Genomic DNA, 26,646 nt, shown 5'->3' with positions numbered 1-26,646 from the left:
GTAATTGATAAAGATAAGTCCAAACCTCGAAAATAACAGTGAAAGGATCACGATAATAGTCCATTCCCCGTCTAATTCTCAATCGTCCCGCGACTCCACCACGATATGCCCCATCCCACACACTCTTGACTCTTGGCCAACGACCACCTCCCGAACTTGTGCGAAGACCCTGAAGTTGCCTTGAGCCACGAAAATGACGGTAGCCTGATGCTCCTTCGACTCTTGACTTGCTATACGACCAAGAGGGATGTCTTTCAGGGAACCATCGTATAAGACACTTTCAGAAGGTTCAGCGCTGAGCGAAAGTGATAGCACAAGGGATGAAGCTTGATAATCCAATTATGGTATTTAGTAACGGTTCTCGTATAATTAACAGTCAACTTACGCGTCAGATTCTGCACTGTTGCTGTCACCACTACGTATTCATTAGGAGATGCAACATAGGTCCCTCTGCCATGTGTAGACGATTCACTGCCCTGGATGTCTGACAAGGACAAACTAACGCGTATATCGTCCATTCGGAGGGTGTTCAGCATCGGCTGAGTGAAACGTTGCTGTCGCAATGACAACTCTCCTGTTCTGGACCCTGCAGCCTGAATGAAAGAAACTGAGCATCGAAAAGTAGTCAAAATCCGACAAGGCATACCTCTTTCCAGGACGCATGCACCCTCTTCAGGAGTTCCTCTCTGTGCCAGAAGAGTTCCCTTTGAGCTTTATCCTCATCGCTTGCTAGGCCAGAAACTACGAATTGTCGGTTCATTAAAGAAGGTATAGGTTTATCGCACGCAGATGCTAGTAGAGAGAATCGCTCAATGGGCAATAATAATCTATGCGGGCACTTAGAAAATCAGGCTTTCCAGTAAATTTTTTATGTGCATACCTATATGTTGATCCTGGTGGGATCACCCGTGAGGTTGAAACTACGAACACACAATCAGTAGTCTGGCTCTAGATCGACAACTGAACTCACGCATACCTTCTGAATTATACGACAGAATGACTTCGAAAGCCAATCCGTACATATTCTGCACGTCCAGCGCAAGGACGCACCAAGCGACATCGTCAATATCGGCTAACAGGCTGCCCCATTCATTCCGTACATCTTCTGCATCCGCCAAGGCAGATAACGGCAGAATATTCATTCCTGAACACTCTAGCATTTGGTAAACGGATACAAGGACCGGAAACAGCAATTGTCGCGTATAGAATGCAGTTTGCGGAGTATTAGAGCCATCGCGCGGTCGATGAGCATAGGAATACGATATGTGTATCGTTCCGTCGGTGCTTCGTCCCAGAGTCATGTTAGCAGAAGGATATCAAGAAGTATGGAAAACTTACCATCCCGCTTTCCCGAAGCACTTGACGAGGATGACGCTTTCCTTCCCAGGAGGAATATCTTTTCGAGTTTTGTCTGGCTCCCAAGAGAACACGGGCCTCTGCACTAAACTATACTCCGTCTCGTACGTATCGAACGCATTCAGATCCTCATTGAGTAGCTGCTCGAGCTGTGCTTTCGTTGAGTCCTCGAACGAGAGATCAAGGAAGTCAATCGGAAGGCTGGAAACGTTCTCAACAGTGAGGCGAATGATCGATCTAATTAAGAATTGCGTGAGTAATTTCCCTTTCTGACACGTTAGAAAGTATAACATACGTTTCACCATCGTAGACCATGACGGCACCATTCGTGAGTGATGTCCGACGTATTCGCAGGTACGGTTGCTCTGGGACAATCTTTAACTCCAAATATTTTATCGGTTTGGGTGCTTTTTCGCCAGCGTCTGAAGAAATCGCACTAGTGTGTTTACGCCTTCTATCAAACCTCTCATTCAGAGAGGGTGTTTTTGACCTCCCCTCTTCATTTAAGTTCGCGATGGCTTTTAAAAAGCGGCTTTCTTCTTCGTCCTCGCTAAGTATAGGAAGTAGTGTCTCGTGTCGTTCGGTTCCTGGTAATAGCACGCTACACCCGCGCACAACAAGTATGCCAGCTTCCGTAGCCTGACCAGATAATGTTACAGTTTCAAACGAGTTACCGGGAATTACGACTGGTTGGGGCTTCCCAACAAAGGGGGCACCAGAAGTACTGCATACTTTCGTTAGAGATAAATGATATCCAATACCGCTGGGAATTAGTCACCTGAGTTGCACTTCAAGAATGTCAAGCGCCACAGAATACGGATTTTCCAATGTAACAACAAATTCTATGAGTTCGTTGGCAACGGCAAATGCTTGGCGCTAACGAAAGTAAGCATGAAACGTTAACCAATGTGTTTGAGGACATACCTTATTGCTTAACAGCCGTCTCGGATTAAACAGAAAAGGATCAGTTCTAGCAAGCTCTTCACCACTCCCTGCCTGTTCCTGGATATCTGACCATGGCCTCTCGAGAGGTAGTTTACCAAAGGGCATCCTTAAGCGTCAATTGTATTAGAGCGCATCGTTTGTGTCAGAAATAATGCACTTACGGTACGTAGCGCACATTGAGAATAAGTTCGTCCAGCCAGTATCCCAGCTTCCTATCATCTCCTCGACGTCTAAGCGTTGCAAGAGCACGTGAAGCGGCAGTGTGGAAATGGAACTGGTCTTCTGGGTCAAGTAAGGAATATAGATCTTGCAGAGCAGACAGAGCAAATAGGACAACAGCTGCGTAATCTTTGCGTATAATCAGTAACTGGTTAATTGACGACACGCACAATAAGGCTTACCGGGTAGAGCTTCTGCAACTGCGAGTGACTCCCTGATTAATCCCACCTGAAGCTCTGACCAGGTGTATCGGCGCGAGGGTTGGCTTGATGCCTGATGCTTGACCGGCCGTATCTCTGATGAGGGACGTTGCTGGCGCTCGTTACTACCGCCGCTGGTGGCGAATCTGACATGACCCAAGTCGACGCCGTGCACTTCACAGACGTACTTCACGAGTCGCAGAATACTTGCGTTGCCGACCACGTCATCTCTCTCTCGCACACCGACATTATTCTCTTTGATGGCTACATTTGGACTTGAACTGTTGGATGCAACCAATGACAGGTCAGACGACCCTCTTGCTTCTTCGCGGCCTTGAACTACAAGATCCATCAGACAGGCTAAGAGCTCTCTCAGAACATAGGCTTCTTTCCGTCTATAGAACAAACCCGAATACATTTGGGCAAGACCTCGAAGAGCCCCGATGCGTTCACGAGAGCTAAGATGTAATAGCCAGGGCCCATGAGCTTGCGCAAGGATCTCCGAGATATCTGAGCGTGAGATTCCCGAACGTCCGCTGATGAGGTTTAATCGTATCTTATCATCAGACTGCCGATCGCCCATTCGACCGTGGAGTAGGCCGTCAAATGCGAGGGGATGCATGCCGTCTGCTAAGCACATGTAATACATGAGTGAGGCATGACGGATGCAAGCATTAATGTACAGGAACGATAGTTCAGGCATACAGCCCTCGGCTTCGGCAACCTCAGCCGCAGAATAATACAGGGACACGGCGCTCGACAGTTTCTCAGCGAGGTCCCTCCATGTGTCTGCTAACTGGTTATTCGCAGTGACCTTGAACTGTATTCAGAATCTCTCCCCTGCATTCATGTATAAATACACAGCGTACCGGACTATTTATGGTAGACCAGGCATCTATCACCCCCGCGATGGCAACACCTTCCAAGGCCGACGCCTGCCACATCAGATCTTGTGGCTGCTTTAGAACATGAACTGCTTCATTGTACCTGACTCTGAGTTTACCATGGTGAACGGCAATTGTAACTTTCAAGCTCACCATATTGAGGCATCCATCGTCCGACCAGCAAGGAGAAATAGGTCTCCCAAGACTTTGTACAATCTCGCATGTTTCGTTGAGGAAGAAGAGAGTGTACCCTGGCGCTTTGACTGTACCATTTGCTGTGAGCTTCGATTACTCGTTCCACCGATACCAGGTCCTAGTGTAGAAGCGCGTTTCATGTTTAACCTTGGATCTGACTGGCGAGTAGATAAACCATTCTCCGGAAGAGTATGTAAAGGAGACGCGACGCTGGAGGGCCTCCCAGCATCTTGAGCATCTAGCGACGCACGGCTTGATTTGTAAAGTGGCATACGTGCGAGTAATCCAGCATTAAGTGCGTCGGTCCCGGCTGAGGATTCTAGCGTCTTTATCTGCAAACATAATTCAACGTTATGCCCGAGTTCATGAACGCTTGAATATCTTCAACGACTCACCATCATAGAAAACTCGCCTAGAATATTTGAACATAGCTCGGCCAGAAGCGTACCAATGTACAACTTTTTGTTTCCCATCATACTCGGGATTACCACCAGGCCTGGCATATGATTCCCTATGTTCAGATTGGTATTCCCATCTCCTTCTTCAAAAACAAAGCAGTTTCGTGCAAGTGGGAAAATTGAGTCGGGAGGGAATAACTCCGCGAGAGTCCCGTTAAATTGCGAGTATATGGATGATAAGGCATCGGACTGTGAGCAATTGGCGATTCCAACGACCCCAAGGGGAAATTCAGATGGACGAAACAAGTCAAGCTTTCCACATGAAGGAGATGGAGGGTGCCTTAGAAAGCTCAGAAATAGAGTCCCAGTAGCAAGTGGATTCGGCATGAAACGAGCTGCTTAAGAATCAGCACTTGTATACTGAGTTGCATGGATTGCCCCGTACCTCTATCTTCTCGACTGTCAGCGGGCACATCGCTCAAACGTATTTCCTCGAAATCCTTAATGTCTCCGGCCCATCCGTCGAACGTCGCCCGCTGTATGTTCCCTACCGGAAGTAACAGTATGCGGATATGCGCCAGAGACGCAAATAAGTGTTCCATGATGCACGCAAAGTGCGAACAATCCGATGCTTCTTGAAAGGGCGGTCAATCCACGTCGTTCTTCAAAGTGCTAACAATCTACGCATCCAAACTACGCTGTCTTTATTGCATAGTCGAAATTACAGTAAAGAAGATCAGTCGGTGTTCAGTAGAGAGAGGTGTTCAAGTCGCGTCCGTCACGCGGTTGAGCATTTGCGTGCCCATTTCTTAAACTGCTTCTGCATTGACATCACAACTCCATTTTACGCGGGAATAATCTTAGATGATTTCGACCATCCGACTTTCTTATGGATCCATTTGACTCTTCGTTCCGTGGCATTGGGGCGACGTCACAGAACGTCAAATCTAGCTTGGTTGTCCCTGACTGGCAACCATCCAGTAGTTTGACAGAGGGTCGCATTTCACCTGGCCTTGATGCGACTCCTACTCCTCAAACTCGTGGCCGTTCACGGACTTTATCCCAGATTGCGACTTCAATAATATCTCCTGCCGCAGAAAAACCTCCTTTAGATCTGAATAGGCTCACAAACCTTACTTCTGATAGTTCAGTTAAACCAGACAAAGCCCGTCAAGAAACGCAGAAGCTTCTCACTCACATCCTCAATGAGCTGCAAAATCGTTCACGTCCCCCACCAGTCTGGGACTCGTTCCAAGCAGATGTTGGAGCCCATCGGACGGGCCTGCATCTTCTCCCGTTCAAGTCGGGCTTCAGGCTCAAGCCAGGTCACGCAATGCGCTCCGCATCCGCTTCGTTGTCTCTCGCAGATAGCGATTCTGATGATGAGCTAGACGCGGTATTCTCATCTGATATCACGTTTGATCTATTGGGTAAACTTAAGGACGTGTTAATCGTTGCAAAGCTCAAATCTTGGCATATTTTTGAAGAGAGGTAGGGAGCAATCTCGTTCAAGTCCAGAAGGCATCCTAATTGACATTTAGCATAGGAGTTGATGCTGCGGGATCAGATTCTGCAGAGAAAGCAACTCCTTTTCGATTCCGTCGTTCGAGTTTCAATGCAGGCGGGAAACGCTCTCGATCGTTCTCGCCGAAACGAACAAAGCGGCCTTCGTCCGACCTTTTATCACAGTGCATTTCGACCCTAAGTTCAATTACTCTTGAAGACTGTCGCTATCAAATTCGCTCTGTTAGATTATCTCGACCACCTAACGCCCTGCAGGCTCTTTCACTAGATGTTTGGCAGCTTCTCGTCTTCATGCATAAAGGGAACCCAAGGGTTTTAAGCGACATCGGTCATGCTGTTATCCCTGCCTTCTCAACCTTCCCGGCGAGTATGCATAGACGAATATTGACATTCTTTGAGGATAGCCTGCTTAGGTTGATGTTATACAACCTTCGCAGTTTGCAGACTGGGTCATTAGCTGCGTCAGCCATACAAATCAACCATGATGGTTCGTAATTTCCACCTCCGATTAGTTTTCGAAACCTCTTTATTGATATCAAGCTACCAGAATCTGACAACGGGCCTGATGCTCCAATTGTCGCCATCCAAGTCGATGAAGCGCAAGATAGCAGTTTCGTAGGGCCAACGTCATTTCGAGATTGGCAGCGATGGACACCTCCGAACCTAACTTTTCAAGGCGTTTTGGCCTCCTCCGCTCCAGCTCAGTCAATGGAGATCTACTACTTGTCATCCGTTGTAGGCCCACTTTTGACTGCCATTCTCGATAACGTGGATTTGACAACAGAAGATCTTACCCTGAGTCACCGCCTTCAGGCTTTCTTTTGCTTCCTCGCGGAATATAAGCCAGACACGCCACTTGAATTGTTGCAAGTCGTGGCTTATCACTCGGCGCGATCAAGACAACTAGCCATCTCCCTCTTACTGACTTTTTGGCCAAAAGCTTTCGGTCACTTGAGCATCAGCAAGCCGTTACCAGTTCACTCACACTCGGAGACACTACAGAAGACGGACCCATATCGTCCCCGCCAAAGTAGCATACATCCACATTATCATCAATTTGTACCTTGGCACTTCAGTCCTGCTTCCTCGTCGGTGGTCTTTGAGGGGTCATCCTTGCATGATTGCCACGTATGCGTGAAACAAATACGCGATTTCGGACTTTTCTGTCCATTTTGTATGTGTGCAGTTCATTCCAATTGTTACGATTCTCCGGACGGCAGTTATCTTGCGCACTATCCGGTCTTTGGTGAGCCGAGTACACAAAAAGTCGCTGTGCACCGGTATTCCTATGTCCGACCTAGGCGGTCCGGCTTCGATTCTGATATAGTAAATAAGGGCCACCACGCTTTCAGACTTGTCAACGTCTTTACGCTCTCTTTGTGCGGGGCATGTCGTCGTCCTCTCTGGGGTTACATTGCCCAGGGTTACAGGTGCATGGCATGCAACCAATATGTGCATCAATCGTGCTTGCATGGAGATTCATTTGAACATTTACCGGTCTGCCACTCCGAGCCAGACTCGAGTCGAATTACGATTAATTGGACGGACCTCAGATCGTCATTCCTCGATTTCTATCGCGAGGTCCTTCTGCAAGAACAGGATATCTTACACTGTACGTTTGAAGAAGTGGCCATTTTCTGGACCTTGTTATGGACGCAGTTACAATTGTTGAAATACGGGATCGCTTCTGGATCCATTATTGTGAAACGGGATCGTTCGTCAACAGCCGACACTCAAGCTGGTGTTGACAATTTCGAGTTACAGCATCTTGAGAAGCTATACCACGCATATCTGCTGTCGGATCGTCTACGCTCCTCGGTCGTAGTTCAAGATTTATTACAAAGAAATGGTTATTCACGTCAATTTCCGTTTTTCCTTTTTGATTGGCCAACCCTCCTCTTTATAACTTCCCTCATCAAGTCCCCTTTATCAGAAGAGGACGAAGTCGTTGATGACTTTTTGCGTGTCACAGCGATGTCAGGAGAAGATAATTTGCCGGGAGATTCGGACATGCACCCAGCGGAAGTGGTCTCAGTAGCGCATATACGAGATGTCCTCGGAGGAAGCTTTGGCCTGCAAAAGGTACAGGCTGCGTGCATCATGCTTGGTCATTTGCGACACATAGGCTTTTTCGACAGCATGGATCTCCCCGAAGGTTTCTTCACGTCCTGTGATCGACCGAGCGAGTTACTGTGTTCATTTTCTCTTCCTCTTGGTCTGGATATCTCTGCAAACGTCGAGTTTCTGATCGTTGCAGTTGAGTCGTGCCTCGAGGACCTTGATATCTCGGTGAACGAGTCTGGGTTCCTTCTACTCACCCGTAAGTTATGGCCGAACGGTATGGCCTCAGATTACGCCATAGCTAGGCTGATGAGGGCTGTACTTTCATGGGTTTTATCCGAGGTTAGAAATTCCTTAGTTTTGCTTTTGCACGTAAAGTTCAGCTCATTTTCTTTAATTCCCGGAAGGACGATAATCTCGTCATCATTCTTCGCGAATACATTGCAAAGAACAAAAGCCTTCCCGGTGTACCCTCTGCAGCAGAGAATCATGCCTGGCCTAATAACAACCCGTCGCGCTCAACATCATCCGGTTCAGTCAACAACGGCGGTGACTATGTGGCTTGTAGGAAAAGTCTCTTGGATAAATATGCAACTCGTTGGATGTTTGCTATACATTGTCAGGACCCAGATACGTATGCACAACTTCTATTCGACACAATTTCGGGTATTGCAATGGATTCTGCCTGGCTTAATCATGAACTGGATTCTGCTAATCTATCTCACGGAGATAAGGTATATTACGTGTACAAATACTCTTTTGTGTATTGTAATCTAATCTGACATTATAGGGAGAGTTGCCCCTTTGCGCTGATAAGGTCCTAAGGAGCATTATGAAAATTAGCCAGACCACCATAGCATTTTCGGTAATCGATGACTTGTTCCTAAAATGGCTCACAGTGTTCCCTAGCACATTGCCGTCCTACAAGGTCAGTTTCTGGTACTCATGATAAGGAAGTTTAGCTGAACGTTGTATATATAGCCTTTGCCTACTTTACCTCGCCTATTTAATCGAGACGTTGAAGGAACAGCGCGTTGGACTTCTGCTTTTGACGCTACCGTCACCAGCTTTGAACATGTCAACGCCCCTCTTTTGGAACCCTGGAGAGTTGTAACAGATGTTGCAGCTCGTGATTATGACGGGTTGAAGAAAGGCCTTGACTGGCTCTGCATATTTGCATCATCGGGAGTTGACATACCAGTAAACACGTTTTTGCAGATATCTGCCTTGGCACGAGACCTGAATGCGCCATTTGACGATCATATGAAACTGGCAGAGGCAGTTTTCATGTCAATTTGGATCAAATCTCTTGGGAGGTTGGACCTGCAAAGATTGATCTCGGATCTTCACGACAGATTCGTGAATTATATCCTCGCACGGCTCGAAAGGGACAGTATGAATGACCAGTTGTAAGTCATCTTAAACTTGGTTTCCGAATCTAATTGACAGAATCGTATTGCAAGGGATCGTTTCTTTCGGCTCACACTCTCTTCATTCCTTCTTTTATATGGGTGCGATAGACCACGCCTGCAAGAACTGGGTCTGGTAAAGGAGATTGACATTGAGGGTCTCTCAAGGTACGCCAAGTGTCAATGTGAGAAGACCTGCAGCTTTCTGAGAGGTCCTAAGGCGAAAGGCTATTAAGAGAGCGTCATTCTCGACGGAGCCAGCACTGGAAGACATCGATTTCGTTGAAATACTGGCCCGATATGTGGAAGAAGGCACGGATGAGTTACGTTGCCTAATCGCAAAATCTCTTACTTGCTTTGTTACGGAGTCATCGCTACTCTCTATGCAAGAGCTAGAAGCGATAATCTTGAGAAATAGTTTCTTCTTGACTCGATGGCAAGTTTCTCCCATGACGGTTTGTTATCATTAAAGCTAACATTTATTTGCAGTGCCTGGAAAGTTTATGACATGCAAATACCTGAAGTCAATGACTTCAGGTCGACTTTGCTTTTGCGAGTCCTAGTAGTGGACGCAAGGCACTTTGAGGAGCTCCTGCGAGAACATTTTGGGAAGGATGATCATTGGGAGACCCAGTATGAATCTAAACCCACTGCTGAGAAACAGTTGCAGGCCTGACAGATTAACCCTTTTCTCAAGACTTTCTACTGCAACAAAATTATTTCAGATTATACTCGATGTTGCAAAGCCTTCATTTACCGTCGAAGGTAGGCAGTGGCGGTCCAGCGTGATGGAGATATTCTATCGCTTTTTCTCTTGTTTATGGTCAAGCGAACATGTGGGTTCCCTTGCTCGATCCATCATAAGAGATATTTCGTTTAACTGTCGTCGTGTACTTAGGAGGAGATTCGCTTGGCTGTTGATGCATGGGTACAGACTCTCCAGCCAGTGCATCAGCAAGCAATTACACTTTGCTTCAGCGAATATCTGTCCCATGCACCGATCTCTGATCGACTGGAGTTGGTGTCGTTCCTTCTGCAACTCCGGTCACATTTTCCGACGTGGAAAGGCTAGTTCTCTTCAAAATTTTGACTGTGCACATCTAATTAGCCGCAAGCAGTTTTAACTTGGGACGTCGTGATAGAGACGCTTATGGATGACGAGTTTCTACAGAGGACTGATGCCGACGAAACTGGTATATCTGCTCATTTGGTATGCTGCGTGCCTTCCTAAGGACGAACGGCCGCTTACGAGAGATACAGGCTATGTATGGCATAACATCCTCTCAGAAAACAGAGACTACTCAGAATAGGGACCCGGATGCTTCGATGCTACAAGTAAGCACCGAATAGCTATTAAAAAAGCGTATGCAACTGCTGATTATTTCAGGCTTCTTTGCTTCTCTTAAGCCTGCAGATGATCGCGGACGGGGTTTCCATTGACATATTTTCTTATCTTAAGATCAAGATGCAGCTCGTCGCACTTTTCGGTTTCTCGGAAGCTAGTCTCGTACCCGCACCGAGCGGCCACTCGTTCCATGTGCAGTTTGGCGAATTAAAGGCACTCAATTCAAGCGCCTTACCATGCATACAGGGTTTGATGACGCTATTGGACGCTTATCGGCTTTACGACGTTGCACCGTCCGCTATGATTGCAAGTGGGGCAGAAGATGATACGACATATCCCGTTCTTGTGGGGTCCATTGTGGTGGACGTTTTCTTAGGAGTCTTCCAGTATATGCTGGAAAGCTTCTCAGACTTTCCTTATCCGCAGGCAAAGATGATGCTTCAGTCGTTTATTATCGTCATTTACAAACACGATGTAGAAGCCATACCCCTGCGCCATCTGCGTGAATCCGTCCGCAGGACAGTGAAGCGGGTTTCCTACCTTCTTTCGCAGGAGATCGGAAGTGATCTGAAGCAGCTTGTTCTTACGGCACTTCAAGCATATCGCAGACGATGGTTAAACTACGCAAGTTCTCGAGATCTCCTCGTGTACGGTACCTTTTTCTTCAAAGACAGCAGAAGCCTCACGTTAATTATCTAGACATCAAGTTACCGACGTAATCCAGTTCATCGCAGCGTCGACAACAACAAAAGATGACTACCTAGTTGGACAGACTATATCTCTTCTGGAGGATATTTTCACGATGTTAGTTGTCTCATACCTCGGTTTTGTTGCGATATTAAACGAACAAATCCAGGCACTCGGGCACATTTTACAACCTCAGCAAGGTCTGCTTCGTCCTGAGTATATTCAATAATGGAAGATCGCTCATCGTCTCTTGCAGCAATCCCTCACTCCAGAAATGTTCTCCGTTCTTCGACTTGTCATGGCGCGGAACGCACGTAACGTCGACGCACAGGCACTACTACCGGATATTCTACTTCGAGACACGCTACAGTTCATGGTAGCCATGCAGAACGAGCCTGGTCGCAAGAATATCATTGAGAACTTCAGGAAATACATCGAAAATGTACACTTCCAGGGCTTTTCGTCGGACAGTCTATCTCGTACGTGGAACTTTTCTTGTTGCAAATCCAATGACCAACTGAGCATTTGCATAAAGATTTCGGCGAGAGCATCGTCGCGATTTTACGAAATGCTAGCGAGCTGTCCGATGAAGCGTTTGACCCGAACCCCTTGCTTCTCGCCGCAGCGACACTAATTCAGTACAACAAGGCCCAAGTCAGAGTATGTATTTGCATAGATCTTTGGTAGGCAAATTCCGTGTTTAATAAGTTTCTGCACAGGGTCTTCTGCCCCACCTGGAAAACGCTGTACGGATTTCTCTAGTACGGTTTGACATTCATGAACAATCGTTGCGCCGACTGCTCCAAGTAACTTCCGCACTCTATCGCCGGACGGCTTCTGAACCTGGTGCATCTGCACAAGATCGCAACGTCATCCTTGCCGTAGTAGTGGATATCTTGTCCGAAGGCCTACGAGGGAAATGCCGAGTCACACCCACGACTTTGAAGACAATGGTAGAGGTATGTTTCTCATTTATGAAGCAACGTCTCGCCTGGCTCAGGGAACAATTTCTTGCACCAGTCACTATGCAAACCTGGATTAAATTACCTGTCAAGCGGTTCTCTCAGTCGCCTAGGGGCTGATGCATTATTCTTCTTGCAGAACTTAAGCTTTTCAGACATCCAGTCCCTGTATGGCATTCAAGCATCCCGGTCTGCAAGCACAGTGATCCTTCGAGCCGGAAGTGTTGACAGAGGCCTCTTGTACCGGTATCTTGGTGATAATGCATCTGAGGTCAGACTTGTATGCTATCAGAAATTTCCGGACGTATATTGACCATTGCACTTCAGAGGAGCAATAGGCATACATTAACGGTCAGAGCGTGGAATGCGCTAGTATTGGAGGCACTGCAAAGTAGTCCAGAGTGGAAGCCTGCCGCTCAACTTTTTGATAATCTCAGTAGCTTTTCCGCCAGCTATCATTCTTCACTCCGAGCACAAATTCAAGGTTTTGGGTTGCCACCTGACCTGACAGCTTCCGATGTCAATCAAGCTTACGTTGCCATCAAGCTCTGGCTGCTCCTTTCCCGTACCTGTTCGGAGGAGGCTCGTATCACGAATGATGGGATGCCATCTGCTGCGGACCACATGCTGGAGGACCGAAATGCATCACTAGTTTGGAACGAGTTATGGCCTCCATTCGAACGATTAGTGAACCTTTTAGAGTCGGACACTGAAGTCGGAGATGTGATGGTGCGCCCATTTTCAAAGCAAAGACATACAACTTCTAAGCTGACTAACAATTGAATAGCCGATAGCGAATCTAGTGTGGTCATCTGTTGCTGACATTTTCCTCTTCCTGCGTTCGATGCGCTCAACTATCTCTTTGGAGTCAACCTCGCATGTTGCGACTTTAAATCGGGTCAAAGCTCTAGCCAAAGGCGAGTCCTTCGCCAACAAGGTGTGTTTCAACTCTTTTCTTCGCCTTAGGCTCGAATAATTAATGTGCTATACTGTGAAGTTCGCTCGTTCACTGAAGAGCATTTCGGAGCCTCCACCTGAGGTACCCATAGCCTTGCTGATCGCACAGGTGACACAGGAGCTTGTCGCCGCAGAGAAACTTAACGCATTGGAGTCAAGGCGAGAGCTCGGGCGTATGCTTCCCGACAAGAGTAAACGAGACATTCGTACTCCTAACGGATAGAAAAAGAAACTGGTCGCTTCTAATCCATCAGTTTGCCCTGACGTGGAGTAAGATTAATAAACATACAATTGTACAAATACTGCTAGCAGAGTGAAAAATAGAAGGGTCATGCCGTTCGCTGACGAGCCTTCAAAGCTTTCTTCCTATTTTCCTTCACAACTGTTACACCAATGAAAGAGCCAATGCCTGAAAGGCCGACAACGAAGAGGAAAGCAGGGATGCGGACAGCCCATTCACGAGGTGGGAACAAATCGTGGAGTGGATTTGACTTGTCAAGGAAAGGCTATAACAAAAGACAAGTTCATTACTTAGTAGCTTCTTGACAGTCAATGTGTAGAGGTAGACAAACAAGTAGCATAGCCCAGGTAGTATAATATGTAAAGACGAAGATGGCGACGAGGATCATCCCACCACCAAGAGCCTTGTCACTGAATCCCTACTGTTCTGTCAGCAAAGTGCATGACGCAAAGTCTAGTTAAGGCGTACCATGATTGCGTCGTTACTGAAGATGTAGTAGTAGACGCTGAAATACTTCAATGAATGAAGACGTGGCAGGAATATCACGCTACAGTGTGACTGTGACGTAGCGCGTCGCCATTCCGTTCATTGCTCAGCCTCATTTCTTTGACTCTAGCAATCATGCCTCGCGGAACCAAATCCACTCAATCTCGAGGACAGTCAGCCAAATACAAGCAGCAAACGCTATTGGCACACTTCTCCTCTAGCCCTCCTCCTGTTCCTCCTTCTAGTGCTGTAAGCAGGGGGAAATCAAGTCAGACTTGGAAGAGGAAATCCGCCCGTGAGCAAGACCCGGAATCCGAAGTTGAAGACCTCGACTCTCCAGAAATTCGTACAACTAAGCGACGAACTCAACGACGCGCTCCGGCAGTTGAGGAAGAGAGTGACAGTAGTGATGTCGGCAAAATTAAATTTGAGTCTCGATCGATTTCGGTACAATCTAGTGTAGCTGGAGACTCAAGCTCGGAAGCAGAACTCTTGTCTCCTGTCCGTTCTTCAAAGCGCCAACGAATTTTAAACTCGGACTCAGACACGGGTGAGGCTGGCTCGCGAAGCAGAAGGATTCACCGACGGCCTAGCAGGGGCAGTGAACAGGAAAGGGATGAATCTCGTTCTGAGGTAGACTTGCATCACAAGGGGAAACGACGACTAATGAGAGGAAGAAGGCCCTCGTCCCATAATTCCGACGATAACAATGAGGACGATATAATGGATGGCATTGATGAAAATAGTGAGCACAATGCGTGTTCACAAACAGGCATTTAGAAGTAATTTCCCTGCCTCTAGAAATAATTGATGACCGTCTTCGAGGTAAACAATCACAGAAAACTAAATTTTTGAAGAATCTTGAGAGGCTCAAAAGTTAGTTTTTATTTAAGCCCTTGAAGACTATCTACTCATGATAGCTTCTTCAAGAAAAGAAGTTGGGATTAGCAGCCAGTGAATCCGATGAGCAGAGCAGCGAAGGAGATGGCATTATTCCAGGTGCACGACCACACATCGAAGATGATGGAGACCAATCCTCACTGTCAGAAAACAACGAGGACAGCGATCTGGAAGGAGAAATCGACGATTTCATTGTTGACGACGAAGCGGATGCACAAACTGCGGCTCTTCCTGCATTGTTCAGCATGAATACTCATCAAGACCTGGTTCATCACTTCAAGATTGTCTGCCAGTACCTAGTGCATCTTGCAGTAACATCGCCTGCCGCTCGATCACGGATAGCCGAAAGACTTACAAGTGGTCAGCTGGCTCATTTACTTTGACTTTGATAACTAACAAGATGCTCAACTGTGATACATCGAATTACACAGATGAGTACTTCTCAGTGCCTTTGTCAATAACGCGAAGAAAACTCAGCGATATCCGAGATTCAATCGTATCTTCAGTCTGGCGTACGGACTATAAGAAAGCTCTTTCAACGTATCCAAACTTTTCCTTGCACGATCTAGATTTCGCGATTCCGCACTGCGATGCATGTAACCTTGGTGGACGTCTTTCAACCCTCATGGGACGTTTAGACGGAGATCCATATGATCGGACGACATTTGAGGTATGCATGACTCATGCAATTATTAGGGTGCAATCTTAAATGGATCAACATTTAGCCCAAGGAGAATCGATCACGAAGCTCAAGCGATGAATCAGACGGCGATGACGAACACCGGCCCCCTGAATTCAATTTGGGACGATTCTGTGCTCGGCGGACCGAGTTATTCCATGAGTTATGCCACTGGGAGGTGAGTACATCATATACAATCGCGTCGATAATTTTGCCCATACTCTCTTGAAAGTTCAAACTTTTCTGCGAACTGTTGCGAGAAGTCGAAGAACTCTCAAGTGCAGGTCGTGGATTTGTTAGGATTGCATATCCGCGCAGTGTCGCTCCCCCAGATGACGTTTCAGATGCAGATCAGGTCATGGAATGGCTGGACCAGCGTGGTATCATCAATACCGAATGGTTGAGGATCAAACAGTTGATGACTCAGGCTACTAACCTGGAGGCAGACCTGAAGAGAGGGAAAGGAGACGACTAAACCTTATCATGTTATTTGCTTGGGGATCACGATCGTTGCAAACTGTTGGATAATGGAGCAGAGATACTATTGTAATAGCAAAAGCTGCTGGCTTCCTTGAGAGTAGATGAGACACTATGCTTTCCATCCAGTTTTCTTATGGCCCTTCCTTCACGAGAGTTTTAGTCCAAGTTTTCTCATCAACTCCTCTGCACCCTGCTTGCCATGCTTATTCAATTTCTCCCAGTGCTGGAGTTCTCGATTGACGATATCCCTCCTTAACTGTACTGAAGCTGGTTCAATCTCAGCGTGTTTTTCGAAGGTAGCGTCACCAATGAACGCATCCAGAGGAAGGCTTGTGCAATGCTTCCGTGCCTGCGCAGACTGTCCAGTGTGTTTAGTAGATCGACACGTCCCTTCAGAAGTAGCCTGTCTCACTGACATAGTTGTTGTGTTGTTAGAATTGATTTTCTTAAGATGTTTTACATAAGAATGGACTCTAGAAGAGTATACTCACAGTTGGCTAGTCTCTTCGTTAGTTCCTTCATTTGTTCATTGGCTTGCTCTAGCATATACAAAAGCTCTTCTTTGTTGCTGGATATTACAAACAGGCTCTCCCTTCTACCGCCTGTATGTGAAGGCAAATCTGTCCTGTTGGAGACTGATTCAAAGGAGGGATTACAAAAAACACATATTAACCTAGGCACTAGTAGGATATAAAACAAAGAGATTCACCAGAAGTAGAATCATCACACCCTACAACATTGGTATTACTCCTCACAGTCCGTCCAGCCTGTTTGGAAGATTGATGCATCCTCTCAGGGGCAGCCTGGTACACTAAAGTGACAGTCAGAACTGACTGTCATAAAGCTGGAAGCAACTTACAGTTGGCCAATTCTACTGTGTGTTCCTCATATAAATCTAGCATACGCCAGAGCTCTTTTTCGTCGCTCGGCTCGATGAATGGACTTTCACTTCTATCCCTCTTCCTTGTATGCCCATGCGAGACTGTCCTGCTAGAGACTGTAACATTGGTTCGAAGGAGTTGGGAGAATTGTCCGCCATTAATCTAGGCACATGGATACAATAATGGGGGAACGTACTGGAAGGAGTTGTTTTTAAGTTATTTAGTTTAAGTTCGTTGCGACGTATACGAGCTCTGGTTGTGCGAGGTTCAGATCGTATCACGGAACTGTCGCTCTCCTCGGTAGTATTGTGTTCACTGCTGGCTTCTCGTCGGACTTCTGGTTGCTTCTTCGCACTGGCAGCTAAAGCATTAACGATTACAAGTCAATTCATACAATATCCAGCGCGCATACAATCACTCACCCGAAGACGTCGTCTTGCCTATTGGCCGAGGGCGTAACGTTCTCTTTTGCGTGTGCATCCACGAACGCCGCTGCACTTGTTTCTCTAGTTCGCAATATGTGGAGAACGGCGTTTACCCATCAATCATTCAGCATAGATAGTCCACTGGGAATAAGAGAATGATAGCTTGCAGTCAAACACTTTTATACACACTTCTGGTCATAGGACGCTTGCAATAACCATTACCATCCGACTCTTCTTATTAAGTATCAAAGCATATAGTCAGTTCAAGAGGTACTTCATTGAAATCGTGAAGCGAGAAAGCGAGGCTGAGAAATCGTATGTTCATACTCACCATCTGACTCAGCTTCTACATCTGACTCATCCCCATCTGAAGCTACCGCTGTCGTGGAGGACACTTTGGATACGTAGCAATGGCAACACCGTAATAACATTAACAACGTCCTGTCAGTGATAAGTAGAACTTATCAAACGGATCGTACCCACTCGACCTCGTAATGACTCTGGAGCGCTTTGTTACTCTCCTAGAGCCCATGAGAACCCGTCGCTTTGTCTGGTAATGTATAATACAATGCATATATGCAGTAGCGCCAGCCTAGTCAGAAAACAAACAGAACGATAGGACGACACGTACTCACTGAAGGATCGAGCAGTAACGCTCAAGGTAACAAGAAAGTACGCCTTCGAGTCATTAGTTTAAATAGGCAGGCATAAAATCCAGAAGAATTTTAGAGTAGAATAGCGCTCAGTAAACCCGCATCAGTGAGAGAACGCCGTCTACAAAGCCCGACCGCGGGAGAATGGAACATCGATCGATCCTCCATAACAAGGGTACTGAACGAATGATCCATTGTTATACATAGCAGCACATCAAGCGCAATACACAGCAAGAAATTTAACGGTCTAGCAAATAATTTAGTCCAATAAAAATAACAATTCCAATATGACAGCGTAGCAAAAAGCGAAAACGCAAGAGAAACGGTGATTCACGGTCCCTCGCTCCGGGGTCTTCTATGTGCACGACGAATTTCGCGCCATACGTCCGCGTTATTCTCCTTTGGAGCATCTGCTACACTATAGACCGGTCTTGCCAATGACAATTTTGTGGCCCGTAACGCTGATAGGCGCCTCCTTGGAGCGCCTGTGGAACCGGCCCTGCTTGCCGAGTCGTCTTCTTGTACTGACAAAGCACGTTCTGAATACCGATCGCCCAGAGTTGGGCTCACTGGACGAGTAGCCTTTCCAGACGTAATGGAAGGCGTGGAACGTAGGATTCCATGCAATGCAGTAGAAAGTGGGAGGGACTGGCGAGGCGCACCACTGGGGAGACGGAGGTATCTTGCGCGTCTATTGCAATGATTAGGTTTAAACTTTGTCTTAGAGCGGAAATGAACTATGTGAGACTTACGCGACCGCTTTAAGAGCAATCTTTGTTCTGTATGCCTGTGTCCATTTATCCAAAACACGCGCTAGAAGAGATGTCAGTCATTGTCAATACGGATCTATTTAATTCCATACCCAGAACTTTTTGCTTGTCATGATCACGAGCTTCTCTGGCTTGCAAAGCTTTCGGCATCGTATCACGCCATCTTTGCCAGAACTTAGCCTTCCTACGCGAAGAGAAGAATTGTATCGCCGGAATAGACTATGAAACGTCATATCAGGCTGCGAGATTCGAGTAAAATAGGGAGAATCCTACCCGTGTCTTGGAATGCCAAATCAGATAAACTTGGTATAAACGGCTCTTCTCGAGTTGAATCGCCAGTTTATACTCCTGTACATCGGGGGTAGGTGAGAATTGAACAACAGAGACAGGTGTGAGAACTTACTAGAGGCCGCAGGCGCTCTGCCTTATATCTCTCGCGCCATTTATCCCACGCTCTTTCGGTAATAATTAACTTCATCTCCTCTTCCCTTTCTTGAAGCACAATCCTACGATGACGATTGGTCTTGGCGGCTGCGTGCCACTTAAAGAACATTCGTCGCATCATTTCTATTTGCACTTTTAGCACTGATGAAATAAATGCGTATTGTTCTGAGCTTACCTTCCCGCTTCACATATTGGTAGCTCTGCATTAATCTCAAATCATCAGAGTGTCGCTTGCTGACAGCTTTCCACTTCTGATAACACAGGCTGTGAAGAATCGTCTGTTACAACAATAAATATACAGTGTAGTGAAGCTCACCTCAGGATCTTCTGATCGTGTGTCTCGACAATCTCCAATTCTCGAAGCTTTATCGCAATCACGCGGTTAGTCCATTTGCTTAGTGCATTAGCCAGAACACTCTAATCAAGGGAACAGTCCATGAAAATCGGAGGGTACATGACCGTGATAAAGTCTGCTCACTGTAGAGATTGCAACTTGAAGTTGTTTTAATGCAAGCTGATGGTACTGTTGACGAACACATATCGAACGCCATCCTAACATAGACAGTCAATCGAGAAGCACGCAACAAGCTACAGCTGAGACTCACTTTCATAGTACTTTCTCTGTAGTTTCAGCTGCAAAACTTGCAACTTCTCTTCTCTCCTCTTTTCTTCCACTAACTCCTTCCACCTATTCCAGGCTTGCCTCATTAAAAGGTACTTTCTTGCCACTTTTGCATGCTTGGCCATCTTGAGTCTGATTCGCAGCTTCACGCGCCAGACAAGAAGTGTTCTGTGGATCAAAACATCGTGGTCATATTGTCGGGCCTGGGACAACAGGTTTTGACGTGCAAGCAACGTTTGACGCCAGCGGACCAACGCAGCACTGGCTAATGCGGATGAAGGTCGACTTCGGAACTCCAGTGCTCGGGCTTGTGGAGCAGTGTCATTCGTGCTACGATTTATTTTTACACGCAAAACCACTAACCTTCGTTTGCACGTATAATTGCAAGGCGCGACTTCCAAACCGCCCAAACGGAGTGCAACAGCTGCCCGCCTCTGGCGCGATCCATAAGCATTCCGCGCTCTCGTGCCATCCACATCCGAAACACAGCCATAATCAATATCCCATCTTGACGGTTCTTATACTTGTCCGCCTTGCGTATAAGAGCCTATATGGACCACTGGGTCAGATAAGGACTGCAAAAAGAAGAAAGGCCGTACGCGCTGCTTGGATAACGACGACTTCCACGTGCGATAAAAGTGCTTTTTAATAAGGCGATCATGGTATGCATCTACCTTACGATTTTCAAGCCTAGAACAGGTATTTAGTAGAAGAATTTGAGAAAATCGCTCCCCCTACATTTTCTGTTTCCATGTCTGCATTGCACCATCCTTTATTCGAGCGTCCATACGAGCTCTCAATACCCTCTCCACGTCGCGGAGGTCAACTTGAAGCTTCCAGAAGTTCCATACACGCGCTACTTGGGCATCCTCAAGTGACTGCCCGAACCGGTCTGCGGCGATTTCGAGATTTCCTAGATTGAAGAGCCTGCCTCTCCATTTGCGGATCGTATTTCGGAGCAAGTGTCGCTCATAGTACAATTCAGCAACCTCATACTGATGAACCTGCCTCCATTTCTTAAAATTACTCAATATCAGGAAGATTCAAGTAAAAAAATGTTCCACTCACTATCCACACGTCTGCTCGTATTCTTTGGTCCCTTTTCGTTTTAATAAGTGACATACGCCTGCGCATGTCCTCCTTCCATTTTGTCACTTGCACTGAGGCTGCTCGGCTCTTCCATTTTGCAAATGAAACGCGCAGGAGATACTTGTCATGACGTCGTCCAATCCGGTCATATTCGGATCGCTTCTTGTGTAACTTAACTCGCCACTTTTGCAGGTGATCATGGATGAGTGTCTTGTCGCGCTCTTCGTCAACTTTCTCGTTCATTGTCTGCAGAGCGGTCCATCAGAATGTACAACTTTACGAGTCACTAAGGCACGTACAATGAGCCATTGCAGGCTGCCCTTCCAAACCCCCCAGCATCGCTCAATTAACATAACCTCTCGGAACTTATCTGCCTCTTTCTCATCCCGAATCATTCGAAGTTTTTTCCAAGTGTCCTCTTCATCGACGCTAGTACTATGAGATGGCTGCTTTTTTGGTGCTTTTATCGGAGGTAAACGCGTCGCCGGAATAATGTTTTGGTGTCTGGCGGGTTGGAAGGGTTGCCTTCGTGGGGGAAGTTTGTGTGGAGGCGGAGTCGAAGTACGGGTCTGCACCTCGCTCGATAGTTCCGATCTACCATGGTGAATCGAGCGTATATTTCTAGCATGTACAGGTAAAAACTGCTCGACAGTCGGAAGAGGCGGGTAAGACGGCGGTTCAGTGGACAAGCGTAAGGCGTTTTCCTTCGTATCGCTTGCCCGCTGGATGAGCGTTGTTGGCGAGCTGGTAGCATCACGATCGTCCGTTGTACGTTCAATCGTATCGTCCGTGACCGTTTCTGTCTCCGCACCCGTGTCTGTCTCCGTTTCCGTCTGTGTGATCTCCGACCTGTCGTCCCGATGCGAATGCACCGTGACAGAATCAACTCCATACGCCGACACGGGACGTCTCGAACTAGGACGCATAGGTCCTACGCGATGCCGATGAAAAGCCGGTAAAAGATCACGCGTTTGTGCACGGTCATCTCGTATGCCACCCAGCAGTTGCGACACCTCAGCCACGCTCTCATCTCTCGATGTCTCGCTCTCCTCGTCCACGCTCGCGTCCACGTTTCCATACCCGTATCCTTGTTGCTGCTTCACTGTTTTCCACTTCGTACCCCAGTCTTTCCCCTTCACAACGCCCAACTTCAGCAGAATCTTATAATAAACAACGTCATTCGCAGCATCCATGCCACGTTCATGCAGCACTTCATTATATGCCTTGAAGACTGTGAGGAAGGTGGTAGCCGATGGAGGCGATCGTTCGATGATCCCGTCTATTAGTTCAACATCCTTCGGTGAAAGCCCAGAGAGCGCAGCAGAAACAGAGGAAGTCGCGCTAGTCGTAGTGATGTCCATCGAGCTGAGATGCGCCAAGCGTCCTTTCGGGATAGGTCTCGGAGAAGGCCATGGAGAGGCACGATGAGGGAGAAACGCTGACATCGCCAGTACAGCATCAAACTGGAACTTTAGCTAAAGAGCAGCTAAAACTTGTACTATGGCAGACTATTTGACACGAAGATGTACTCTTGTTTGGACCTTGAGTTGCGTGGTGACCACGTGCCGGAGACGCGTCGCGTCATGTAGGCCCTGGAATGGTAACCATCCGAGCTTACCGCGATCCATACCGTGGTTTTTTCTTACCGTGGTAAAAATTCTCACGGTTACCGCGGTAATCCACGTTACCGTGCCAATCTTCGAGTACTTGACTGGGTGTAATAAAGCATTTTTATATACTTGATTCTTACTAGTGAAACCACATGTTTCACTCTACATATAAGTGTATACAGCTAATATGTATTATTAGATAATAAATAAAGTCGTTATCTGGGTATAAATTATTATTTCTACAATAAAAGTAAATGTTTTCTCACCCTAGTCCACAGTATCCACTCAGTACAATGCAATGTGAACACCTCAGCACGTGACAAAAGAACAAATTTCACACAATGAAAGACAACAACCAAGTAGTCTTGTATGTTCCACTCCCTATCAATAGAAGCACTTCTACTATTACATCCTTCTAAATACTCAAAAAGTAATATATTACAAATTTTAGAGTTAAAGAAGTGCATATAGGAAGAATATGTTTTCTTACTCTTCATCAGTGGATTCACAAAAAACCACGGTAACCGTGGGAATTTTTACCGTGGTACAGTTACCGTGGGAACATTATTACCACGGTATGGATCCACGGATAAGCCTATCCATCCTAGGGCCTAGCGTCATGTCACGTTTGTGCAAACAAGTACAAAGTCACTGCTAGCATAAGCCTCATAATTCTCGGACCATCTTATATCAGAAAGAAGCTCCTCCAGGTCAGAAAGCAAGACAAAACAAGTTATTGAGTAAGTCCATCATAAGGAAAGGATTAGTTCAGCTGTCCTTTGACACTTCCAAGCTCTGCAAGCTAATATTGGAAATGTATAAACAAACAAGAAATACCACCTGAGGACCTCAGTAATACACACAGACAAAAGAAGGAAAAGAGTTCGGCTCAGAATGAGTCAGTGTGGTGGTATGGAGCGAAACTTCGGTATATACAAAAAATAATAAAATAATAAAGCTAATAGTGGAGAGTACAAGATAGGTGGATAATGAAAGAAAAAAACAGAGTGATGCAAAACACAATTAGGTATGAGATGTCTGGACCTGAGCCGGCAGGCGAGTATCAGCCATCTGAGGCGACGCTTGCACCGACCGAGCCGCCGCAACCGCAAGCCTCTGCATCTTCGGATCCACCCTCCCATTCAATTCATGAAAAGCCTTGTACACAGGAGCGAGCATAGCAACAAACTCCTGGAACGGACTTTGAACGTGCGTCTGGACAATCTCCAGTATGCCCGACTTCATGTTGTCCTTAGCGACATTAACGTCAGGTTGAAGCACTGCCCATATCGCTGGAACGAACATCTCTACGAGTTGGTTAAATTGCTGTTGATCTGGTATGAGAGTGTGTAGAGGCAGTATGTCGAGGATTTGTGTTCCTGAGTTCTCCAAAGCGTGTAGCCTTTCCCGAGCTTTTGCAAGACCATCTGCCGATCTATCTATTAACTCTTGACGTGCGGCATTATCGGCTTCTTTTTCTACAAATGTCCTTTGCTCCTGGAAAGAAGTCAGGCATCCGTGATACTTCAATCCTTTGAAAATACCTACATTCCGGACAGGCTCCCAAAACCGTTCTTTTTCTTCGGCTGTCATCTTGTTGACCTTGTAGACAGTTTCGTGAATCTCTTTGGTCCTGCTAGTCAGAGCATCCAAAGTCCCGTCAAGAGAACCCAGTTTCTCCTCAGCCTCCTCAGCTCTCTCCCAGAGACCCGCCATACATGATTCCAGTGAGTTCGTCATCATCTCTTCTACTTTTTCTTGAATCACGTCATCGGCGTTCGCATACAACCCATTACGGGTCTCTATATAAGAATGCTGATACTCTGAGACTTTCTCTTCGAGGTTGACAAGTCGGTCCTCTATTTCTTGATCTTTGTCAGTAAATACTTTAGACTGAGCTTTTGTTCCTTCGTCCGGGACCGGCGACGCTGGTACAGGTGTAGGCTGAGCAACAGCAGTGCGGGTCCGAGAATCCTACATCAATGTCAAACACTATGTCAAAGAAACGGCCGGAGATAGGTGAAAGCAGAACTTACGATATCACGAACGGTCTGCTGCATATTGTCAACGCAATCCTTTACGGACCCAACATACGTCTTGACACCATCAAGCTCCTCTTTCATCTTCCTCGAATCTTCTCTCCGATCTAGAATGAGGTGCATAGGAAACTCAAAGCCCTCCTCGAAGTCACATAATCTCTCCATCGCGTTCTTAAAATCTCTCTCCCTTCGCTCGACGCGACCTTTCAAACTCTGGCTAGCTTGTTCTAACAGGTTCACGCCCGTGTTCCCGACTTTCTGGTATATCCGAGAGTTCTGCGCTGCTTTATAGTCTTGAAGCAAAGCTCTCCCTTCTTCTAGTTTTGTGCGTGTCGTGATGAGCCGGAAGATGTGTCTATTTCACCAGGCTTCGTAAGTACATGTACGCCGTCTAATGGTACTGTGGCACTTACTCGATATATTCTTTCCAAATGTCCTTGGCCTCCTTATGTGAAATGCTCTGCAGACTTCGAGGTTCCTTTGTTGCGAATGTTGGAAAAATGACTCCTACCGACGTTGATCTGCTCGTCTGACTTATCGCACTAGGTGTCATTTGACGCTGTATAGAAGGGCCCGCACTGAAAGTGGTTATAGGGGAATCGAGGAGCTTTGGAGGAAGTACAGAGGTGGCCGAAGCCGGTATAGAGGTGAGCGGTGAGTCAACATCCACATCCATAGAAGCTGCAGGTGGTTGAATTGAGAGGCCCTTGGTCCTGGGTTTCTTTGCAGCAGGATCCGCGACGTCGATATCACTTGCGCGTCGTACACCGAGGGATGATGAAGAAGCTAAACCACAGTTTATCACTTTGATCGTGTAGAATTGCATGAGAAATACACAGACCAGCAGGATCGGTATCAACCGCATCAGCGGCTGGTTCAGGCAGCTTCCAACCAGATGCACCATTACCTTTTGTTTTCGGACTGATTGGTGCTCCCCATCCCCGGAGACTTGATCCCTCCGCATTATCTGACGTCTTCTTCCCCCAGAAGCTAGCAAAACTATCCGAATCATTGTCATTTTGCCCCCACCCACCCCACGTTGATTCAGTAGCTTTAGCCTTGCCTTTGCCTTTGCCTTTGCCTTTGCCTTTGCCTTTACCTTCAATATCAACGGTATTTAGACTATATTGCCGATGGTGAGAACAATTTGCAGCATGTACTCACTTCCATCGTCGTCTTTTGCGGTATCTAATGTGGAGACGCAAGATTACTTCTTAGAACAAATAACACTATATCGTAACCGTTAACGTACCGTTATTACTCCACCATCCCTTCCCCCAACCTCGGTCATCGGTCGCACCACTCTCGCCCTTGCTAGTCTCGCCTCCCCATGATCCTCCCCAAGAGCCCACGTTCAACTCCACGTTCGAGCCCCATCCCGAGTCTGTTTGAGCGTTTTCCTCAGATCTACCGCCAATCGGTATACTATTACTCCCGATCCTCTCCCGATCCCAAGATTTAGACAGAGGTCCACCACGGCCTTTCCCACCCGGAAGCGGGACTTTACGTGGCGGAGGATCCTATATAATAATATTTAGCAGCACCGAGAACCAAGTTAGCTATCAGACATATAACAGTACGTCGTTTGCATGCATACACGTCTGGGTGCCTTTGACCATAAAGGCTGGTCAGGATGCACGAATAGACAATCGCGTCCCTTCGGACAGCCTCGAAGTCTCGCTTTTCCGTCATCATCGAATTCCTGAAAAAGGGTCCACATAAATCGAGCAATTAGCGCATTCTGCACGTTTCGCCTTTACTGGTACGCAGTGAGATAGCATACTGACCCTACAGCGTGCAAGAGGCATGACGATTCGAGAGCTAACAAATCGGACTACGCATATGATACGCTGTTAGAGGCGTGACAAGAAATGAAAGGAATAACTGCAACGCAAGGAACAGGCACGGAGGCGAAGGATGAAAGTCGAGGTAGAAGGCAGGAAGGCGTACGTAGACGCTGGAGACGCGTCGAGGACTTAAGCAGCATATGCGCCCTACGCGTTTACGCCCACTTACGGCATTCTCGACCATCGATAACCTCTTATGATATGATTTTATAAATAGGAGATAGCGCAGAAGATGCTTCTCAAGGCTAGAATAATGTCCAAAACCGTCAATATTGGCTCGACTAGCTTGCTTTCAGAAGTGGCTCCAAGTTCTCATCCGCTTTGATCCAATTGATTCC

General features: G+C 46.8%; 6 protein-coding genes across 6 annotated transcripts; 2 read left to right on the top strand and 4 right to left on the bottom strand.

The window, feature by feature from the left end:
- Positions 1–78: 78 nt before the first annotated feature.
- FOMMEDRAFT_104469 (Trs120-domain-containing protein) lies at positions 79–4,799 on the bottom strand (the record flags this gene model as incomplete). Its single annotated transcript, XM_007264119.1, has 15 exons — positions 79–326; positions 386–593; positions 647–827; positions 881–920; positions 977–1,284; positions 1,339–1,593; positions 1,652–2,080; positions 2,135–2,232; positions 2,281–2,407; positions 2,463–2,649; positions 2,703–3,534; positions 3,590–3,707; positions 3,758–4,131; positions 4,195–4,592; positions 4,643–4,799. 15 exons carry the CDS (start codon positions 4,797–4,799, stop codon positions 79–81), a joined length of 3,960 nt encoding a protein of 1,319 aa, XP_007264181.1.
- A 496-nt stretch (positions 4,800–5,295) lies between these two features.
- FOMMEDRAFT_119510 (uncharacterized protein) lies at positions 5,296–13,484 on the top strand. Its single transcript, XM_007264118.1, has 23 exons — positions 5,296–5,688; positions 5,739–6,208; positions 6,269–8,124; positions 8,190–8,516; positions 8,573–8,710; positions 8,764–9,191; positions 9,246–9,359; positions 9,412–9,627; positions 9,681–9,824; positions 9,889–10,027; positions 10,090–10,258; positions 10,310–10,401; positions 10,452–10,526; positions 10,579–11,183; positions 11,236–11,340; positions 11,393–11,423; positions 11,480–11,702; positions 11,759–11,883; positions 11,943–12,182; positions 12,244–12,456; positions 12,513–12,914; positions 12,973–13,122; positions 13,183–13,484. The coding sequence occupies exons 1-23, from the start codon at positions 5,531–5,533 to the stop codon at positions 13,363–13,365; spliced, it is 6,603 nt and encodes a 2,200-aa protein (XP_007264180.1). The 5' UTR covers positions 5,296–5,530; the 3' UTR covers positions 13,366–13,484.
- FOMMEDRAFT_77985 (uncharacterized protein) lies at positions 13,472–13,771 on the bottom strand (the record flags this gene model as incomplete). The annotated part of the gene is made up of 2 exons (XM_007264117.1): positions 13,472–13,648; positions 13,715–13,771. 2 exons carry the CDS (start codon positions 13,769–13,771, stop codon positions 13,472–13,474), a joined length of 234 nt encoding a protein of 77 aa, XP_007264179.1.
- A 233-nt stretch (positions 13,772–14,004) lies between these two features.
- On the top strand, positions 14,005–15,981 carry FOMMEDRAFT_166326 (uncharacterized protein; the record flags this gene model as incomplete). Its single annotated transcript, XM_007264116.1, has 6 exons — positions 14,005–14,614; positions 14,671–14,745; positions 14,800–15,129; positions 15,201–15,439; positions 15,495–15,626; positions 15,681–15,981. The coding sequence occupies 6 exons, from the start codon at positions 14,005–14,007 to the stop codon at positions 15,921–15,923; spliced, it is 1,629 nt and encodes a 542-aa protein (XP_007264178.1). The 3' UTR covers positions 15,924–15,981.
- A 92-nt stretch (positions 15,982–16,073) lies between these two features.
- On the bottom strand, positions 16,074–22,257 carry FOMMEDRAFT_145354 (uncharacterized protein; the record flags this gene model as incomplete). Its single annotated transcript, XM_007264115.1, has 23 exons — positions 16,074–16,339; positions 16,420–16,553; positions 16,658–16,739; positions 16,788–16,925; positions 17,006–17,170; positions 17,232–17,315; positions 17,424–17,465; positions 17,566–17,628; positions 17,870–17,912; positions 18,272–18,578; positions 18,640–18,700; positions 18,750–18,876; positions 18,931–19,005; positions 19,061–19,224; positions 19,277–19,365; positions 19,418–19,518; positions 19,580–19,653; positions 19,707–20,030; positions 20,087–20,270; positions 20,323–20,413; positions 20,462–20,739; positions 20,792–21,058; positions 21,112–22,257. The coding sequence occupies 23 exons, from the start codon at positions 22,255–22,257 to the stop codon at positions 16,074–16,076; spliced, it is 4,305 nt and encodes a 1,434-aa protein (XP_007264177.1).
- A 1,082-nt stretch (positions 22,258–23,339) lies between these two features.
- FOMMEDRAFT_18237 (uncharacterized protein) lies at positions 23,340–26,366 on the bottom strand. The gene is made up of 9 exons (XM_007264114.1): positions 26,249–26,366; positions 26,059–26,163; positions 25,714–25,981; positions 25,626–25,649; positions 25,303–25,560; positions 24,875–25,247; positions 24,459–24,816; positions 23,971–24,396; positions 23,340–23,919 (listed from the first exon to the last, which is right to left on the bottom strand). The coding sequence occupies exons 1-9, from the start codon at positions 26,267–26,269 to the stop codon at positions 23,446–23,448; spliced, it is 2,307 nt and encodes a 768-aa protein (XP_007264176.1). The 5' UTR covers positions 26,270–26,366; the 3' UTR covers positions 23,340–23,445.
- Positions 26,367–26,646: the final 280 nt, after the last annotated feature.

The sequence above is a fragment of the Fomitiporia mediterranea genome (assembly GCF_000271605.1).
Source record: "Fomitiporia mediterranea MF3/22 unplaced genomic scaffold FOMMEscaffold_3, whole genome shotgun sequence".
In the NCBI taxonomy this organism is placed as follows: domain Eukaryota; kingdom Fungi; phylum Basidiomycota; class Agaricomycetes; order Hymenochaetales; family Hymenochaetaceae; genus Fomitiporia; species Fomitiporia mediterranea.
This window is presented reverse-complemented; position numbering and strand designations above follow the sequence as displayed.